Source organism: Trematomus bernacchii, unplaced genomic scaffold (assembly GCF_902827165.1).
Source record: "Trematomus bernacchii unplaced genomic scaffold, fTreBer1.1, whole genome shotgun sequence".
Lineage (NCBI taxonomy): Eukaryota > Metazoa > Chordata > Actinopteri > Perciformes > Nototheniidae > Trematomus > Trematomus bernacchii.
Window position 1 is genome coordinate 5142229 of NW_022987469.1, and position 21851 is coordinate 5164079.

At 42.0% G+C, this 21851-nt stretch overlaps 1 protein-coding gene across 1 annotated transcript in view; it reads left to right on the top strand.

Annotated features, from left to right (window-relative positions):
• Nucleotides 1-21851, top strand: part of LOC117493439 (bis(5'-adenosyl)-triphosphatase-like) — a 562060-nt gene that overhangs the window by 381588 nt on the left and 158621 nt on the right. The window contains exon 6 of the mRNA XM_034144011.1: nt 9993-10022. Within this exon, the coding sequence (XP_033999902.1) occupies nt 9993-10022 (30 nt within the window). The remainder of the gene's footprint in view (nt 1-9992; nt 10023-21851) is intronic.

The following is a 21851-nucleotide window of genomic DNA, read 5'->3' on the forward strand; positions in this document are numbered from 1 at the left end:
GGCCGTGTTCTCAGGGTGTGTGCAGTTCAGCTGGCAGAGGTGTTCACAGACATCTTCAACAGGTCCCTGCTGCAGTCTGTAGTCCCCACATGTCTTAAACACTCCACCATCGTTCCTGTCCCCAAAAAGACAATCATCACCTGCCCCAACGACTACCGCCCAGTAGCACTCACCTCCACCATAATGAAGTGCTTTGAGCGGTTAGTCAAATCATTCATCACCTCCTCCCTCCCTGACTCTCTGGACCCCCTGCAGTTTGCCTACAGAGCAAACAGGTCCACTGACGACGCCATAGCCCTCACCCTCCACACTGCCCTCTCACACCTGGACCCGAAGAACAGGAACACATATGTGAGAATGCTGTTCATTGACTACAGTTCAGCATTCAATACCATTGTGCCCTCCAAGCTGGCCATCAAGCTCAGAGATCTCGGGCTCAACAGCGCCCTCTGTGACTGGATCCTGTACTTCCTGACGGGCAGACCCCAGGCAGTGCGGGTGGGAAACATCACATCCTCCACCCTGATTCTAAACACCGGTGCCCCTCAAGGCTGCGTGCTCAGCCCTCTCCTCTACTCCCTGTTCACCCACGACTGCGTGGCCACACACAGCTCCAACACCATCGTGAAGTTTGCTGATGACACGACCGTCATCGGCCAGATCACAGACGATGACGAGACGGCGTACAGAGAGGAGGTCGAAAACCTGACATCTTGGTGCCAGGATAACAACCTCCATCTCAACATCAGCAAAACAAAGGAGCTGATTGTGGATTACAGGAAGCAGCAGGGAGAGGGACACGCCCCCATCGCCATCAATGGGACTACGGTGGAGAGAGTCAAAAGCTTCAGGTTCCTTGGGGTCCACATCACTGAGGACCTGACATGGTCTCTTCACACCACCACCATCACCAAGAAAGCTCGACAGCGGCTCTTCTTCCTCCGCTGGTTGAGGAGGTTCAAAATGGATTCCAGGATACTCTGCAACTTCTACAGGTGCACGATAGAGAGTATCCTCACTGGCAGCATGACGGCCTGGTACAGCAGCTGCACCGACCTCGATCGTAAGGCTTTACAGAGGGTGGTGAAAACTGCACAGCACATCACCAGGACGGAGCTGCCATCCATGGAGGACCTTTACTCCCAGCGGCTCAGGAAGAAATCCCTACGGATTATCAAAGACCCCCATCACCCCAGCCACAAACTGTTCTTTCTGTTGCCGTCTGGCAGACGTTACCGCAGCATCCTGGCAAGGACAAGAAGATTCGGAGACAGTTTCTTCCCGCGGGCAGTGAGACTGTTAAAAGATTGAACTGTTGAAACAACATCAAACATTCATCTGCTACTCAGTAGTATGTATCTAATACCTAATATATATATATCATTCCAATAACTTGTATATAGACTCGTACTGCACTATTCCACATCATAACTTTATTTCATTTTCTAACTATTATTATTTTTGTATTGCTCATGCTCTTATTGTTATTATGTTATTATGTTGCATTGTTGGAGAAGCCTGTGACATAAGATTTTCAACTACATAATTACTCTGTAGCTATGTCAGATTGACAATAAAGAACCTTGAACCTTGAACCTTGTTATTTCATTCTGATATGTTTTCAGATAAGCTGCCAGTTGAACCTGTTACGCACCGCCCCCCCGGTACCGGGCGGATAAACACAATGCTAACACTCAGCCTCTGAATTAGCCACGAGCGAAAAAATGTAACCTATCTCGCACCTAAACTCACTCCTAACTCCCTTATTACTTATCCTAGATGCACAGCCAACCCATCGATTAGCATCTCCTGGAGACACAGAATCTGTGTAAAAAACCTCAACACTCAGTGATAAACATTTGCGACGCTATAAACGAAAGCGTACATCAGAACATGTGGAGCTAGGTAGCTAGAAACGCTAACATGGCTTACCTTGGTCAAAACTGGTCTTCAATGGCATTAAAACGATAAAAAAACGATGCTGCAGTTAATCCATAGGTTAATCCAATGTGTCTGTGTCCTCTTTGAAATTATTTCTGATAATCCATAAGCAATAAAACTGCTTTTTCGTTTCCAAATGTCAGAGCGAGAGATCGGTCCACTCTGCTGCAAAATTACATGCGCGAAGCCTCCACCTCTTCTCTTCACAACGTGTGTGTGTGGGGGCCTCCCCTTTCGATTCTATTGGCTCTAACGGTCAGAAAGAGGTGTCAACCATCCAAATCGACCAAGGGGGGCCAGAGATATGGAAAAAAAAACATTTTCACCCAAATCACCTCAGACGTGGGGTGGTTTTGGCTAAACCTCTCTAAAAAGGTCAAATGTCACTTGTTTTGCATCAATCTTGATACAGGGTACTTATTATATGTTGTACTTTGGATTCCTAAAGCTTTTAGTCTACTAACCCATCTGTAAAAAAGAATTTTTGGACGGACACTATAATTTACAGTTTTTTACTATGTAAAATCTGAATTTTCTTTAAAATAAAAAACATCTATATTGATTCTGACACTTCTACATCCAACTCACAAATGTAACCTTGCTTTGATAAAAGAAATTATTCATATAACCCTTTTAGAAGTTAAGTTGTAGTCATTTGTTTTGGGCATGTCATTTTCGAGCCTGAAAAATGAAAAACAGGCTTGGTGCTTAACAGGTTAAAGCAAATTCAGCATTACAACAGTCCTGCAAAAATCCTCCGTTAATGAAATGTATAATATTTAGTTTGTGTTGAATTTGTTTCAGGGAGGTGTTAATTCACTGAATCATTATGGGATGACGCTGTACTATTATGCTGTTGTGCTACCTCCCTTATTATAAATAAGGACCATTCAATAGACACACCTTAAAGGACACCTATCATGCTATATTTGAACAATATATTGTAGGGCCATACCTATATAAAGTATATAAATATCGTTTTTTTTTCAAAATACCAAACAGATCCTGCATTTTAGCCATGCCTCATTTCGCTCCATTTTGCTCTTTCCAGCCCTGTTTTTGCAGGGGGCTGATTCTGTGAGCTGCAGCTGACCACGCCCCCCCTGCAGGAGAGGGGAGCGTGCTCTGATCAGCTGCTGGGCTGTCAGAAGAGGGGGGGGGATCTCCGTCCTTCGTGTTTTATTATATTATTATTAGGGCTGTCAAGTTAACGCGTTAATAACGCGTTAACGCAAAAAAACCGCATGTGTATTTTTTGTCCTCGGCCGCCCCGCCCCGTAGTTTCAGAGCGCATCGAGTTTAAAATACCATCTACAAGCTGATGCTGACAGCCCCACTCCTGCCGCCCGCTTGTGGCAGACCACACTTCCACGCTCACCGGCAGGCTCGGACTGGCCATCGGGTGGACCGGGAGGGTGTGTGTATGTGTGGGGCGAGCGAGGCACACCTTACGTATTGTTGTTGTTGTTGTTAGCATCTAGTGCTAGCTAGCTGCGCTAACGGATATAAGGAGCTGTTTCAATGAAAACAGAGGAGCGACATTTCGCCGACAACTGCGCCGAGCACTTGACTTTATGCAGGTAGCCAGACAGTGGGACATTGTACACTCAGCACGGATAGTGCGCGCAACATGATTGCAGCGTCCAGGCAGCTCCCGTTCGAGCATATATGCCTTGAGCTGCACATAGCTCCAACGATCCATCACAATGTCTCCACACACACACACACACACACACACACACACACACACACACACACACACACACACACACACACACACACACACACACACACACACACACACACACACACACACACACACACACACACACACACACACACACACACACACACACACACACACACACACACACTGTATTATTGTATGAGAGAGGTTCCAGGTTGAATTGAGGCGAATATTTGTAATGTTCAGAGGTTGTTGTGTTTACTATTCATGAGAATATTTGTCATTGGTCAAATGATAATAAACAAACATATAAAGCATATTTGTCCACTCATATGTTGATAAGAGTATTAAAAACTTGAAAAATATCTCTCTAAGGTACATTTAGAACAGATAAAAAATGTGCGATTAATTTGCGATTAATCGCAATTAACTATGGGCAATCATGCGATTAATCGTGATTAAATATTTTAATCGACTGACAGCCCTAATTATTATATAGAGTCGTTATTCATTTGTTTTAAGGCTCAATAAATAACAAAGAAGACCTTTGACCGGCACTTTTCTAATTTTGTCCGGAAGATTTAAACTTTAACGGACATCTTGACCGGCGAAAAAACTGAAACTCTGCCACACGGTCCCCTCGTTCCTTGGAAGAGGCGGAGAGGTGGGTGTTTGTCATCTGCTGGTGGACTAACCGGAGAGAATTATAGTGCTTGCCTCGACGGGGAGGGATTGCATTGAATTACAGCAGCAGGAGCAAACGCTTGCCTCGGGGAGGCAAAAAGAGCCAAAGCGGAGAATAAACAGAAGGGCAACCATGGCAACCATGCGCGGGAAGTCTTCTTCGCTGCTTTTGTGGCAGACTACAGCGCCACTTACAGGCCTGGCATATGTACTACAGCGTCTCCAGCGCTTTCGAGCGGCAATGGCCGGCCGTGGCCCAACCCCACATTCCCCTGATAGGTGGAGAGTTGGCCCAATAGCCGTAGTGCCACCGTCCTGACGTCAGTAACGTGTTCAAATCTGGATCAGTTTTGATCAGATCCGTTGCAGACGCGTTTTTAGAGATTTGGGTATGGAGGAAAATAGAGAGGGTTGTGTTTTCTGACACTTGGTGAGTTCCCTGGAACACCGGGGAAACATATTCATGTATAAAAGACGTACAAAAGTGCATTTTGCATGATAGGTCCCCTTTAAGTCTTCATCAAAGACAGATCGTCACATTCATATAAGAGAACACCAAAACGATGTGGAATCTGAAATGTCCTCTAAATCTGTTACTGCATGTCTTATTTACATTGCGTGACTGCACTGTAATGCCCCTTTTCCACCAAACCGGTTCCAGAGCCGGTTCCGAGCTAGAGACTGATTAAGCTCTGGTTCTTCCTGTTTACATCGCAGCGGAGCCGCCTCTAAGCAGCACAAACTGGTTCTTAGCTGGCCCTTACTTTGACCATCCGTTCGCTGTTATAGAGTGGTGCAGGGATGACGTATTTTTGTAGGCCGACCCGGAGATAAACTGCGCATGGGTTCCCTCGACAAAAAAGCAATTGGATTTATCCATAGGATTTTGGAAAATAGCTCGAAATAAGGTCTGTGGAAAACAAACCTGTTTGATAAATGCACATATTGTTCAGCCGGATAATCTCCACATGTCTACCCTACTTTTATAATTTTCTAATCATAAATCTAATCGCCAGAAGCAAAATGCTAACGTTATGCTATAAACAAACTACAGCCGAGCAGGGTCGCACGACTTCAACCTCACGCCAACTTACGATCGATATTCAAAAATACAGATTCAAATACAAGTGATTGGAATATGATATATTAGATAAATCATTTGTAAGTTGCAGCCAGATGAATGTTATGGATGTTGTTTCAAAAGTTCAGGTGTTTTACGGCCCGTCCACACAGCGGCGTGCGTTGAAGCTTGCCGGCGGGCGTGTCTGAAACTCGACCAACAACCAATCACATGAATCTCCATCCCTTGACACACAAGCAGCGGTTTGATTGGCTAGAGCTTGTACTGGCATATGATTCGATTGGCTGACGCTTCTGCCGAGGCTTCAAAAGTTGAACATTGCTCAACTTTTGCAGCGAGCCACGCCAGCAAAGCTCCGCTTCGCTTCTCACAATGCAGTTCGGAGAAAAGTGACGTCACCCCATTCAAAGTGAATGGTGAAGCTTTCAACGCACGCCGCTGTGTGGACGGGCCGTAACAGTCTTATGGCCTGTGGGATGAAACTGTCCCTGAGTCTGGTGGTTTTAGACCTGATGCTGCGGTACCGCCTGCCAGACGGCAGCAGACAGAACAGTTTGTGGCTGGGGTGATGGAGGTCTTTTTGAATCCTGAGGGCTTTCTTCCTGAGCCGCTGGGAGTAGAGATCCTCCATGGATGGCAGCTCCGTCCTGGTGATGTGCTGTGCAGTTTTCACCACCCTCTGTAAAGTCGTACGATTGCGGGCGGTGCAACTGCCGTACCAGGCCGTGATGCAGCCAGTCAGGATACTCTCTATGGTGCACCTGTAGAAGGTCAGAATCCTCTCTATGGTGCACCTGTAGAAGGTCAGGATACTCTCTATGGTGCACCTGTAGAAGACAAACTTTTGGTTTTAGAAAGATAGACACTACCAGCCCAGTCTCACAAAAAGAACGTGAAATAGCTACGTTGGTCCACAGGGCAAAACGTACTATGTCCACAAAAAACCCTCTCAAAACGTGACATGGCTACATCATTTTTTCCTATTGATTTCTAATGGCCAGTGCTCATCTCAAGTGTTCGCAAACTTTCCCAGCGTGAAAGTAAAAGACATGGCGGACACCCAACTTATTTTTTGTGGAAAATCATAAATTGTAGGATAGTTTGGCCATTAAAATGTGTACATTCGACTTTCAGAATCTACGTCCAGGGGATGTGTAGGATTTATAGTTTGATAGCTCTGATTATTTCATCGTAAAATACGCCAGTAAAATGTGCCTGTAGAAAACGGCTTATGCCACAATAGGATAGCAACAAGTAGTCAAGAAGTCAGATTAGCTTCGATTAATATGCTAACATCACCCATTTTATACCAGAGAAACTTTCATAACACCGTTGTGATGCCCAACTGCATCAATTTAGACTGAAACATATTCACTTATGGGGATGGGGGATATTTATCAGCTGCTTGTGTGACAGTCAGACTGAATACTTTTCAGCGTCCCTGCCGTGAGTTAACGGTAGACTAAACTCTGCCGTGAGTTAACGGTAGACTAAACTCTGCCCTGAGTTAACGGGAAACTAAACTCCGGTGGACGAGCAGCACTGCAGCGGTCGGTATATCGGGCTCTGAGCGGTGGAAACACAAGTGGTGCTACAGAGAAGAAACAGTTAAGCAACAGAAAAGCACAAGAACGGATCTTGAACCGGAACCGATTTGGTGGAAAAGGGGCATAAGAGAACACACAGTCCACACTGTGTGATAAAGGATTCTACAGTCCTGAGGATGTGAGGCTGCAGCAGTGTTTGCTCAGCATGCAGGCGTGTTGCTGAGACAAAACAAATCTAGTCAATCTACAGAAGAATCTAAAGACAGAGATCATTACAGACCGCTCGTATCATCTATACTTAACCTGTTAAGCCCTGAGCCTGTTTTTCAGGTCTCAGGCTCGAAAATGACATTCCCAGAACAAATGACCATATCTTCCCTTCTAAAAGGGTTAAATTAATAATCTTTTTTCTCAAAGTAATGATAAACCTGTGAGTTGGATGTAGAAAAGTCAGAACAATATAGATGTTTTTTATTTTAAAAATAATTCAGATTTTACATAGTAAAAAACTGTAAATGATAGTGTCCGTCCAAAAATTCTTTTTTACTTATAGTGAAAACTACCCTTGGATGATGGTAAGGTAGACTAAAAGCTTTAGGAATCCAAAGTACAACATATAATAAGTACCCTGTATCAAGATTGATGCTAAACAAGTGACATTTGACGATTTTAGGTAGGTTTAGCCAAAAACACTCCACCTCTGAGGTGATTTGGGTGGAAATGGGAGTTTTACCGTTTCTCTGGAACCCATTGGTCGATTTTGGTGATTGACATCTCTTTATGACCGTTAGAGCCAATAGAATCGAAGGGGAATCTCCCCTCTCACTAACATTGCACAACAAAAAGGTGGGGGCTTCGCGCATGTAGTTTTGCATCAGAGCAACCTACACTCTAGCTCTGACATCTAGAAACGGAAAAGCAGTTTTATTGCTCATGGATTATCAGAAATCATTTCAAAGGGACACAGACACATTGGATTAACCTATGGATTAACTTCAGCAGCGTTTTTATCGTTTTAATCGTTTTAATGCCATTGAAGACCACGTTTGACCAGACAAAGACACAGGTGAGCCATGTTAGCATTTTTAGCTACCTAGCGCCACATGTTTTGATGTCTGTTTTTGTTTATAACGTCGCGATTTCGTATAATAGAGTGATAATGAGGGTACCCTTCGATTCTGTGTCACCTCGCGATGTGAAACGATGTCATGGATGTGCAGAAAAGATAAATAATAAGGTTTTGTGAGTGAATTTCGGTGCAGTAATCTGTTAGCATTTTTCGCTCGTTGCTAATTCAGAGGCTCAGCGTTAGCATTGTGGGTTTTATTTAAAAAAAAAAAAAAAAAAAGATCAGTTAGATGACTTTCTTCCCGTTACATGGATATAAAAACATTCATAGTTTATTAAATGAACATGCCCTCAGACACTGTTTCCTGCAAGATGTTGCGGCAGTGCCCCGGTACCGGGGTCTCTCGGGCTTAACAGGTTAAAGATATGCGAGTTGAGTTAAACTTGAGAAATCCAAGCCTGCCTCCACCTTGGTTCAGAGCGTGGTTCAACCTTATATAAGACTTTATTCCATACATAGAGTATTAGGTTTGAACTGTTCTCTCAGTGGAAATTAGTATATTTTCAATGAAGAGCCAAAGCAAAATGTTACTGTCATACTTTTGGGGCCAAAATATTTTTCAGACCCATCCAAAGAAACTTTAAGAGAAATTTGAAAAGCTATTACATCAGAGTATTAGGTCGTAACGGGGTAGAGCAGATCATTGTACCCAAATCAAGAAAATAAGTTGTTTAGGGTAAGGCTGAATCTTCACTTGTATTGAAGAAAATATGATTTTTAGAACTCAATAGAAGACAGAAGGACTTAATAATAGCAGAATGAGGCCTGATGGTGTTTTTAGCATGGATCAGGATCATGGATCAGAGTGCTAAATACAGAGCGGACTCCACACAGCCGCTCCTCTCACACGGAATGGCCTATTCTGCATAACTGCTGATATATATGCTAATAACAAAATAGCACCTAGCAGCCCTGTCAGAGAAAATTGTTTCACAGGTTAGAAGAGAGAAGAACCTCATCACTGATGAAGAGTGATGAGGAGTGATGATAGGAGATTAGTTGTGACGGATCCCGGTTAGAGCCAACACATTAAAGGGGAACTCTCAGCAGTATGCCGCTCCTGTGACAAATAATAATATCACACAAATCACTCACTGGAGGATTGATGGTGTAAAAAGATTTTTGGAATCTGACACATTCGCTCTATTTTACTAGATGATTGTTGAAATAACAATGGAGCTTATCAGATTTGTTTTTAATGTTTTCCTCAATCGCTGATGTGTGATTGGTATTAGAGGCATCCAAATTCCATTCATCACTTTCTTCTAACAAATAACAAAGTATAATCCTTATAAATTTGATCACACCTATCACGGCAGTCTGAGAAGAAGCAAGTGTTAAAACGTGTCATCATCGGCATCATTTGATCCAGTGGTAAAATGAAGATATTGATGAAAGCAGCTTTAACCATGTGCGGTGGGATGCCATTGCTAACCATGCACACATTAAGTGAGCTTTAGTTACCAGGGGATGTAAGATATAACAAAACATAGACATTTAATATAAATGTAATTTAAAGACAATAGGGGAATTTGGATAACTTTACAATACAAAACATGCAAAAATGAACATATGCTTTAGGAGACAGTGTTGAGTCAAACAATGCTCATTTATTCTAAGCACGGTGCTTCAAATACTGTATGTAGTCTATGTCAGTAATCCTGTCTGTAGGGTACACGTCACGTAGGTGTAAAACACTATCATTCTGTCTTATTGTCCCTCCACTTAAAGAGTAATGGAATAAAGTAATCATAGAAAAATAACAGGAAACAGTGAAAAGAATCTAAGGAAATCATTTTTTAATCGGGGAAAGAACTGAGGTGTGCTGTAGCTCATCTTGAATTAAAATATTTCTCTGAATTATTAACGTTAATATTTCTGAATTCCCAACTCTTTTCTAATTACCTCTTCTGTTCCCACTAGGATGGCCCTGAAGCCGGACAAACCGTGAAGGTGAGAACTTAATAATTCACCAGCTTTAAATATGTCATGAGGCCTCTGCAACAGTTATACACTATTAAATAATCATCACATGTGTGTTGCTAATCTCTTGGCATGGCTGAATTATTTAAAGGATCTCTTATAAAAGGTTTAAATCATTTCTGGTTTGGTTGGAGGCTGCATGGAATGATTCAAGTAAGTGACTAGGCTCCACACAGGTTCAAGTTAGAGGGACACGGTCATTTCTAACCCTGCAACTCACAGCTCTAACCCATCTCAATTAACTATTAGTATTCCCGTATCTTTTGTACCAGATATATTTCATCACATTGCATTCATTTTGAAACGTTTTTTCTTCCAGCTAGTAATATAAGCAAACTGGTCTGACAGTGACACACATTTTCTCTTGTTGAAACAGTTGTGAAAAATTGTGAGATATTCAACCACATTTGAAGAATTACTCGTACACAAGACAGGATGCAGGAGACTGAAGGCAGGCCTTTGGCTACAGGTATGACTGTAGTACGGTGGCCGAGAGGGGCAAACGCTGAACAACGGCCAAAAACGCATACATAAGCAGGAAACACCTGCAAATAATGAAATGAAAAACAAACAAACCCTGAAAACAAATACAAAAAAAAAAACCTGCATTAACAGAAATGATGCAAACTAAATACAACACACAAACCCCGAAAAAGAAACGCAACAGAAAAACGCTGCAAATACAAAAACGATATGCAAAGTCAAAAAAACATACCGGAAGTGCTCCAGGCCTCTAGGGGCCGCATTATGTGGAACAGATTGATGTCTGACCAGACATAGAGAGAACGAACGAGTGATGGAAATTAAAGCCGGAGGAAAGAAAGTTGATTGAAGTGGACAAAGTCGATATATAAGAAGGTAAGTTTTGTTTTGTTTTTATACAAAGAGCGCCATATTTACGCAGCTAAATGTAACTCTTGACATCATATAGATATAGTATAGGTGCAGAGAGGAGTTGGTTTGTTGTGCCCCAATGTAAATCCTAATGTGAGAGTTAAAGGACGGTCAACAATATAATGTACATTTCACAAAAATGTTGTGTTTCGATTTAATCCTTTCTGATTTAAGTCAATGTAATAATTCAGGAATCAAACCAACATTTGATGATAGGTACAGACGGAAGGGAATAATTATTTTTATTTTTATACTTGTATCAATCATGAAACTTTTTTTTTCTTAGGTTACACTGGAACATCTTCAAGTGAAGAGGACAGTGTGGTCCATGTCAATTTGCCATCTGGAGACAGTCCTCTTTCTGACACCTTGGTCAGTTTGGATTTATCGTGGCATTTATTCTTAATTAAAGTGAATTCATTTTTATTTTGGTCAGTCATTTGTGTGTATGCAGGTGTGGGACATTCCAAATATTCCAAAAGTAAGCACTCAACATATTATTTTGTGCCACAAGAAGCAGAATGTTTTAAAAGTAGTTATAATATATGTTTTGTTTACCTTTATCAGACCTCAGGCACCCACAACCAGCGTCTGATCGGGTAAGACTAATTCAAAATGTAATTATACCATGTAGGTTAGAATTTGTGAACATAAAATCAATAAATACCTGTATGTGCTAATGACACTGTCATTAGATCAACTGCACTTATTTCCTGGGTAAAGATAGGATGGAGCACCAACCCCATTCCAGGAAGAGGTCCAATCTGCCCCGGGTCAGAACCACTTCTATTAGGTAAACGAGGTTGACAGTTGCATCGTGACACAGTTGTTTGGTGTGTATCTTTATTTGTACAATTGTTTGTTTGAATAGCCTCCAATCACAGTGGGTAACATGGCTAGGAGCAGAACAATTACACTTTTATACATTTCCAAATGACACCCACAACATCTTACATCTTAGTGAAGACGATACAAAAAACACCCACAAATATTTTTCAAACTTCAGATATTGTTTCTTGCATCCATTTCAAATGTTTACAAGGATTGTGCAGGAGTATGACTAAAGTGCTGGTGTTGTCAGTTTAGAACCCAATGTATTGAAAAAAACAGGAAGAGGATCGACATCCTTTTGTAAATATGACTGTCATGCATATATGATGTATTTGAAAGTCATTATTCAACTGCCTTCTCACTGCAGCAACTACACAAATGTGTATGCACCTATCATTATTGATAGACAAGACAAAATGGAGCAAATTGCAGAGGAAAGGTATTAATTGCTACTATTACCACTTCATTTTTCTATTCTATACTGTAAATCTTATTACTAGCTTCATCATTTAATATTACAATATATCACTTTGTCTTTCCCAGCACAGAATACCTGACTGCGGAGGACATTGTTGCAGAACTCTCTCAGGGTTCCCGCGGGGTCTTAAAAAATCTTAAAAAGTCTTAAATTTGATAATCTGAATTTAAGGCCTTAAAAAGGTCTTAAATATGACCAAAAAATAAAAAAGGTCTTAAATATGATTTAGAAGGTCTTAAAAATGATGGGATTTGAAAGGTACTTCTGTGTTGCGATCGCGTCTAAAATGTGTTTTGGGGGACTTGTCCGGGCTGCAAAGTAACGGTAATAGCCTTTCAGTTCCCCCCAACAATTTGTATTGAAATAAATCAACATGGAACCAGTAATCACTAACTTTGTTTCCCCCGGCCCCTTAACGGAGAACACCCAGCTAGTAACCTAGCAACCAAGCTTCAGCTAGCGGCAGTCAGAAACTCATGTCTCTTCGAATCTACTTACAAATAAATATGGGGAAGTGTAAGTTCAACCGTATTTGGTTGGAAAACATCGAATTTAGTGCTTGGTTGAAACCAGTGGAGGGGAACGTGTTTGAAGCCCGCTGCACCTTTTGCAAAAGAAATGAGCGTTTGTTTGGCTAATGTAGCGTTAGCTAGTGCAGCGTTAGCTAGTGCAGCAGCTCCCGCAACAACACCGTTGGACCTCCGGGCGACGTTTGGGTCTACGTCAACCCTAAAAGCGGAGGTGCTGTAGTGTGTATACGCTAAATACCGTAGCTAAACACCAATCATACAACAGCAACGATGAAAGATTGTAGCCAAGGCAGCAGAGCTCTGAATATAGCTCTCTCTCTCTCTCTCTCTCTCTCTCTCTCTCTCTCTCTCTCTCTCTCTCTCTCTCTCTCTCTCTCTCTCTCTCTCTCTCTCTCTCTCTCTCTCTCTCTCTCTCTCTCTCTCTCTCTCTCTCTCACACACACACGGGCTGCTCGATTATGGCAAAAATCATAATCACGATTATTGTGGTCAATAATTGATATCACGATTATTAAATAAGATTATTCATTGACTTTGAAAACATCCATTTATTGAACTTTAAAACAAATAATAATTTGAATAGTATCTTTTTAACTGTTGATTACCCTCAACGTATAATTCAACTGAAAAACCAATACAAAAATAAATTAAATAAATGATATATTTAAATAAATATCAAAATAATAAATACCAATAAACAAAATCAACAAATATTTTGGAGCGCACTTCCACAAGCTACTAAACATATATAAATATGATAAATAAAAATAAATTAGACTAAAATTAATTAGATCAAATATGTTGTAGTGCACTGTCACAACCTAGCAAAGCTAAATAATAGTTTTTTTTCGATTATGTTGTTTTTGTAATTGTGGCAGGCCACGATTAAGGCGATTAAAATACGATTAATTGCACAGCCCTAACACACACACAAGCACACACAGAGACACATACACACTTTTTGGCTAACACAGTTCTGTACTGTTATGCTGTTATGTTCAGTCATTGTTCTTATGTTGAACATGAATACATTTGATTTGTAAGTAATTATGGGACGTATTTCTTCTTTCATAGCAATTTTCCTTCATACTTTCTTGCCGTGAAATAGGTCTTAAATTCTATTCGAAGTGGTCTTAAAAAGGTCTTAAAAAGTCTTAAATTTGAGTTGGCGAAACCTGCAGGAACCCTGTCTCGGCAAAAATAACAAATACATCTTGGAGCAGGTTCAATATTAATAGAGCCAATGTATGGGATGGAGCAATCCGCGGTTTCAAAGGTGCGTCATTCGACTCCTCTCATTCGACGTCAGTTAAGTTCACTGATGATGAGGGACAAACTGAGGATGGATGGACACTGGTGGTCCCAAGCGTGAGTTCCTGACCCTCCTTATGGAATGCCTGAGAATGCGAAGAAAACATGTCATAGCAACTGTTTGTGCCCCATGGCGGTGTGACTTTCCCAGCCGCTCACTGTCTCAAAATCTGATTCTAAATGTATAATTGTCTCTATAAAGATAGAACTAATACACAATTATTCATGTATAATATAAGCTGTTTTGTGTTTTTAATGCATTGGTCTACAATTGAATGATGGCTTCTACATTCTCCTGCAGCGTTCAGACTATATAACCAGCACGGCCCCTGGTAGACCCCCACACACACAATAACACAGACTATAACACCCCTTGTTGTTAAATACCAACTATGTGCAATATGTGCATTGTGCAATATATATAAATATGCCGTTAATAACTGTGCAACATATACCTGGCTGCTAAATCCTCAGAACTGTTACAGGATGTGTATTTTGTGAATTGTGTAACTTTTTTTTATTATAATCTTTTTATCTTTAATTTTTTATTTTACCTTTATTTAACCAGGATAGGTTTAATACTTTGTTATGCATGCTTCTTAGGAAACATTAAGCTGTTTTTGGCTCATATCTGCTGTAACAAATGTAAATTTCCCCTCTGTGGGACGAATAAAGGTATTCTGATTCTGATTCATATTTCACATAAACAAACAATGACAAAATGTGTCCTTCATACTGATAACTAGTGTATGCATCTGCTAATTAGTATTCTAAACAGAGTGTGTTGAATCCTTATTTCTTGCATTTTAAACAGATACATACAATACAAAAAAGTGAATTTACTGCACAAAAACTGCACATTTTTGCCACAGGAGCCACAGAACACTTGAACTGTCCCCAGATGTTGGCCACAGAAAGGACAAAACATGGCAGCCTGAAAAGACATACATTGATGTAGTAAATCCATTTAATCAAGTTAATCAAAAACACATAGTCTAAATAGTGGTTAGCTGAATAAATAGAAAGATACATCATGTTTACCGTTGAATCTGTGTTTTGTCTCTCTCTCCATGTTGCGATTGTCTGCTCTATGTGTTCTTGTGCATGTCTAATGCACACTACTATCCTGTCATTACTTTGTCCCTCTTCACATTTTGTCACTTTTTTCCACTCCTTTCTCTTTTCTCTCTCTCTCTTCAAATGTCCTTTTTCTGCGTTACTCACCCGTGTTATTTACCTGCACTCGATTTGTCATCTCTTTTAACAATGTTCTTCCCTCATTTTATCCTCTCTTCACATCAAGCTCTCCTCTCCTCAGCTGGTGTAGTGGTTACTGTAGGCACGCTAACGCTACGTAAATATGACGCTCTATGAATCAAAACAAATCTTACCTTCTTATATATCGACTTTGTCCACTTCAATCAACTTTCTTTCCACCGGCTTCAATTTTCATCACTCGCTCGTTCTCTCTATGTCTGGTCAGATATCGATCTGTTCCACGTAGCACGCCCCCTAGAGGCCTGGAGCACTTCCGGTATGTTTTTTGCATTTGTTTTTGGGTTTGTATGTGTTTTTGACTTTGCATATCGTGTTTGTATTTGCAGCGTTTTTCTGTTGCGTTTGTTTTCGTGGTTTGTGTGTTGTATTTAGTTTGTATTTATCAAAGCAAGGTTACATCTGTGAGTTGGATGTAGAAGTGTCAGAATCAATATAGATTTTTCTCAGTCAGAATAAATTCAGATGGAACATGGTAAAAAAAGGTAAATTCTTACCTCCGCCTAAAAGAAAACCATTACTTATAGTGAAAACCACCCTTGAATGATGGGATGGTAGACTAAAAGCTTTAGGAATCCAAAGTACAACATATAATAAGTACCCTGTATCGAGATTGATGCAAAACAAGTGACATTTGACCTTTTTAGCCAGGTTTAGAAAAAAAAACATTTTGGGTGTAAATGGGCGTTTTCACAGTTTCTCTGGAACCCATTGGTCGATTTTGGTGATTGTAATCTCTTCCTGACCGTTAGAGCCAATAGAATTGAAGGGGGGTTTTCACATAGACACCAACATTAACACAAAAAGGTGGGGGCTTTGCGCATGCAGGCTTGCATCAGAATGAAGTGATCTCTCGCTCTGACATCTGGAAACGGAAAAACAGTTTTATTGATTGTGGATTATCAGAAATCATTTCAAAGAGGACACAGACACATTGGATTAACTGCAGCATTGTTTTTTATCGTTTTAATGCCATTGAAGACCAGTTTTGACCAGACAAAGACCAAGGTAAGCCATGTTAGCGTTTGTAGCTACCTAGCGCCAAATGTTTTGATGTACGTTTTCGTTTATAGAGTCGCGAGTTTGTATCACTGAGTGTTGAGGTGGGCACCCATCGATTCTGTGTCTCCAGACGATGCTAATCGATGGGTTGGCTGTGCATCTAGGATAAGTAATAAGGGAGTTATGAGTGAGTTTAGGTGCAGTGATAGGTTAGCATTTTTTCGCCCGTGGCTAATTCAGAGGCTGAGTGTTAGCATTGTGGGTTTTTTTTAATTTTTTTTTTTAAAAAGATCAGTTAGCTGAGTTTCTTCCCCTTACATGGATATAAAACATTCATAGTTTATTAAATATTAAGATTCCTTAGACATTGTTTCCTGCAAATGACGCGTTTATCCGCCCGGTACCGGGGGGGCGGTGCGTAAGAGGATAATGCAGCGTTTTTTTGTTGTATTTGTTTTCAGGGTTTGTTTGTTTTTCATTTCATTATTTGCAGGTGTTTCCTGCTTATGTATGCGTTTTTGGCCGTTGTTCAGCGTTTGCCCCTCTCGGCCACCGTACTGTAGCCATTTGTAACACTTATACACACTTTTAGGGGAGTTTGCTCCCCACTGATCTTTAACTCCCTGTAATAATTTACATATTTTATAAAGTAATTTTTTACAAAAAGCAACTCTTGATGTGTAGACCTGTCTGGTCTTTTTTATAAAAACAGATTATCTTGCATAAGCGCACCTGCTATAGTAGTGGCTCGGCCCCATCTATCAACTGGGTTATTGCAATAAAAAGGCTCCTTTGATTGAATAAGAGTGAGGCAGGCTATAAGAGAGAGGCAAATTCACTGTAATAAACTCAGTGCCTGGAGTCGCACACACACGACACATTTCTGTTTTTGGAATGATGGAATTGGATTTTTTTTTTCTTATGGAAAATGCAGGGTGATTATAGTGATTTATCATGTGGAGGTCTATGTATAGACCCTGTTTGTTTATTACTAAGCAAGACTGGCTGTTATATATGAGTGTTCATAGATAAAGATGATTAGATGTAATATGCACAAAGTAGATACACTGAATAAAACCACAGGGATGTATTTTCTCAGCAGTGAATATGGAAGGCTGGGTGAGAGGCAGAGGAAGGATCTGATTCTGATGTGATGAAGTACACATTCTGCATCTGACAAAAAGGATAAGCATGGCTGTTTAAGTGGCTGTTCAATTCATTCATGGAACTTTTGCAGTGTCATTAGCTACATGTGTGAAGGTTTGAACTACACAGGCCTAACAGAAAACAAACTAAAGGCACTTTTTAATGTCCACTCAAAGGAAGATAAACAACCTTTCAAGTTCAGGTTCCATTTGAGAAAAACTCTAGAGCGAGAACTGACTTTCCAACCGATTATCAGATGATTTACTGATGTGGCAACTTGACACGTATTCAAACCCCTCAAGTGTCATATCGAAATAGTTCAACATCTCAGGAAATATATCTATCTGCTCTTTTTTTGCAAGAAAATTATAATCGCTCTCATGCCTGTGTTTCATACAGACAGAGGTTAGGGCATGGTTAGCATAGCTTAACGTGAATACTAGGCTGCAGTCGAATAGTCCATTTAGCTTAGTAACCTTCCTAATGGAGTGAAATTACCTGGAAGTACCTCAGTGGCAGCCATGATAAGTGCCGTTCGAATTCTCTAGATGATAGGAAAGGAGGTTTCAAACTTCCTTTATAACCTCCTTTAGCTTAGGAACCACTGGACCTCCCTAACCGAAAGGAGAGGAGAAAATGCTGCCCCACAATGCCTTGCAGCCGCAGCATTTGCCGTCACACAACAGTCGGCCGTTCACGGAAACAACCGATTATGACCGAGAAATTATATCATGAAAGTTACGGTGCTTATTAAGCTTTTTAAAACGTATGTGGTAAGTTGCCAAAGTGCTTTGTTTTGAACGTTCATCAGTATTATAATCAAAAAGAGAAATATGAACGTTAGTTTTTACTGAAATGATCAAATAAAGTCAACATTTCACAGTCTTTACTGAGCTGTGTGGGGTTTGTTCAACTTTTAAAAGATGTTTGAATGGTGATATACACAGTGATAGATGTTAAGGACTAACGTTTATAATAAATACATTTGTATTGATTTTAAGATCTTTTCATAGTTCATACAATCATACGTATTGGGATCATTTGTATTAATGTGGACCGGAGGGAGAGGGTGACGAGCATAAGTTTCACTTTCCTTTTTTATTTCAATTCCAACTTTGGTCATGAAGAATATGTTTCTCTGTTGTCCCCGTTCATAAAGCATAAAACAACAGCATCAGAGCACGGTGCAGAGTCTCTAGATGAGTTTATAGTAGTCCCTCGTTCTTATCATCCATCCATGTTGTAGTCTGCTGTATAGAAAACTGTAGTTTCCATAGTTTCCCCACAGCAGCAGACGCACATTTATGACCTCCGCTGGCGCAACATAAACACGTCGGATAGTGAAAGTGCAGTCAGATTCTCTAAAGTACCGCAGTCTCTTCTCCTAAGTCCTTTTGAATTCTCCTATCCACTATCCCTTAACCCCATGACGTTTCACTCAGAGGTCAAGGAATAGACGATAGGGTTAGAATTTAGGAGCTGATTTTTGGACTATCCGACCGCAACCCTAGAGCTTTAGACTCAGCTACTCTGTGTGATATAAAAAACATATATCTGCTGGTGTATGACCTGGGGGTGTCTGACCACAAGACCATCTCTATGGAGCTCTTTTTCCAGTCCCCACTCAGCATGCCCAAACGCCAAATCCGCTTCAGGAACCTGAGGAACATCAACCCGGACACCATGACCCTGGATCTCCAGCATCTCTCATCTCTCACCTTCTCATCAGTAAATGAGTCAGTTGCTTATTACAACCACTCCCTTAACCGTCTCCTTGATCTGCACGCCCCCCTCAAAACCAGGATGGTCACCTTCTCGCGCTCAGTCCCTTGGTACACCGGCGAGCTGCGGAGAATGAAGACAGCTGGGCGTGTCCTTGAGCGGCGGCTCAAGGCCTCAGGACTCACTGTTCACCAGTTAGCCTATCGTGAACACCAGAAGGCCTACGCACAGTCCCTCAGAGATGCACGGTCCCAGTACTACTCCTCCCTCATCAACAACAGTTCTGGAAACTCCAAGCAACTCTTCTCCACCATTAACCACCTCCTCAAACCCCAAAGTCCTTTACACTCCGACTCCACTGAGAAGCAGTGTAGCAACTTCGCCGCCTTCTTCACCAACAAAGTTGACACCATCCGCTCCCTCCTCTCTAGCCCCTCTACACCTCCAGTTCCAACTGCTGACCCACAGCCTGGGACAACCCAGCCTCTTCGCTGTTTCACGGACGTCTCTCAGCGAGAGGTTGAGGGCATCGTTAGGAGGATGAAGCCCTCCACCTGTGTCCTGGACCCCCTTCCGTCAGCTATTGTGAAATCTTACATCTGTACCATGAGCTCCATGATCACTAAGATCGCAAACCTCTCTCTCCAGGCTGGCCATGTCCCCTCTGCCCTAAAAACCGCTGTCATCAAACCTCGTCTCAAAAAACCCTCCCTTGACCCGGGAGTCCTGGCCAACTACAGACCCATTTCCAACCTTCCTTTTCTGTCGAAGGTGCTGGAAAACCTAGTTGCTGCTCAGCTCCAGGACCACCTAAACTCCAACAGCCTCTTTGAGAAGTTCCAGTCTGGTTTCCGCTCAGGCCACAGCACGGAAACTGCCCTGGTCAGGGTCACCAACGACCTGCTGATGACGGCTGATGCTGGCTCTCCCTCTCTCCTCATCCTCCTCGATCTCACTGCAGCTTTCGACACCGTCGATCACGGCATCCTCCTCCATCGTCTGCACTCCACCATCGGACTCTCTGACTCTCCCCTTGACTGGTTCAGATCTTACCTCACCGGGAGAACAGAGTACGTCTCCTTGGGCGAGGCAGAGTCGGGTACCCACAACGTCACCTGTGGTGTCCCTCAAGGATCAGTTCTCGGCCCCACCCTCTTCACACTCTACATGCTCCCCCTTGGCTCTATCATCAGCCGACATGGAGTATCATTCCACTGTTACGCTGATGATACCCAACTGTACCTCAGGATCAACCCTACCTCCTCTGCAGCCCTGCCTTCACCCACACTCACTGCCTGCCTGGAGGAGATACAGGCGTGGATGAAGCAAAACTTCCTGAAACTCAACAGCTCCAAGACCGAAGCCATTATAGTTGGCACCCCACACCAGGTTCAGTCATCCACCATCACCACCATCACCTTCTCCGGCCAGGACATTACCCTCTCCTCAATAGTCACCAACCTGGGTGTTAAAATGGATGCCCATCTCACCTTTGAGGCCCACATTAAACAGCTGTGCAAGAACTCCTTCTATCACCTCAGGAACATCGCCAAACTCCGCCCCACACTCACTCTGTCCGACGCCGAAAAACTGGTCCACGCCTTTGTCTCCTCCAGGCTGGACTATTGCAATGCACTCCTCATCGGGATCCCTAACAAAAGCATCCAGAAGCTCCAGTACATACAGAACAGCGCTGCTAGGATCCTGATGAGGGTGCGCAAATATGACCACATCACCCCCATCCTCAAAGCACTACACTGGCTACCCGTAGAACTGAGGATAGAATTCAAGGTCTCCGTCCTCACCCACCAGTGTGTCCATGGAACTGCCCCTCCCTACCTCAAGGAACTCCTCACCACCCATACCTCCTTGCGGACCACCCGCTCCAGCAACTCCTACCTGCTCAAACCCCCCAGGACTAAGCTCCGTACCATGGGAGACCGGGCCTTCTGCTCGGCTGCCCCCAGTCTGTGGAACGCTCTCCCCGACCACATGAGAGCACCACAAAGCGTGGAGGCTTTTAAAAAAGGCCTCAAAACCCATCTTTTCAAAAGAGCCTTTGCCTAGACCCCTTTTACCATGCTTTTATCTTTATTTTTATTTATTTATTTTTTATTGCTTTTTATTAATTCTACCGTGTTGTGTCATGTCTATTTATACTGTTCCTGCTCACTGCCTGTAGCACTTCGGGATTTGAATTCGAATATGAAGTGCTTTATAAATGGAACCCATTATTATTATTATTATTATATACCGTATACAAACACACATACACTAACATTCAGACATCTTTAATATTTAAAATAAACGTTAAGCTAATTTCTTTGGCCGCATACACTCTGAGATGGATGTCAACTCTCATGTCCCTAGTATTTCTGTCCTAATTGGAGAATCAGTGAATAGGTCCATACAGTGTACTGACTGTTATATGTCCTTTATGCCTCAAGACAACAATTGTGGAATACTAAGGATGGTAGGTGTGTAGTACATTGTAGTCATTGTTGGTTGGTTGACTGACAGTCAGATCGACTGCCATGGACTTGGACTTTTCAGTTTGATCAGAACCAAAACGACAGGTCAGAAAGAGACAGTTTGCCATTGACTGAACTA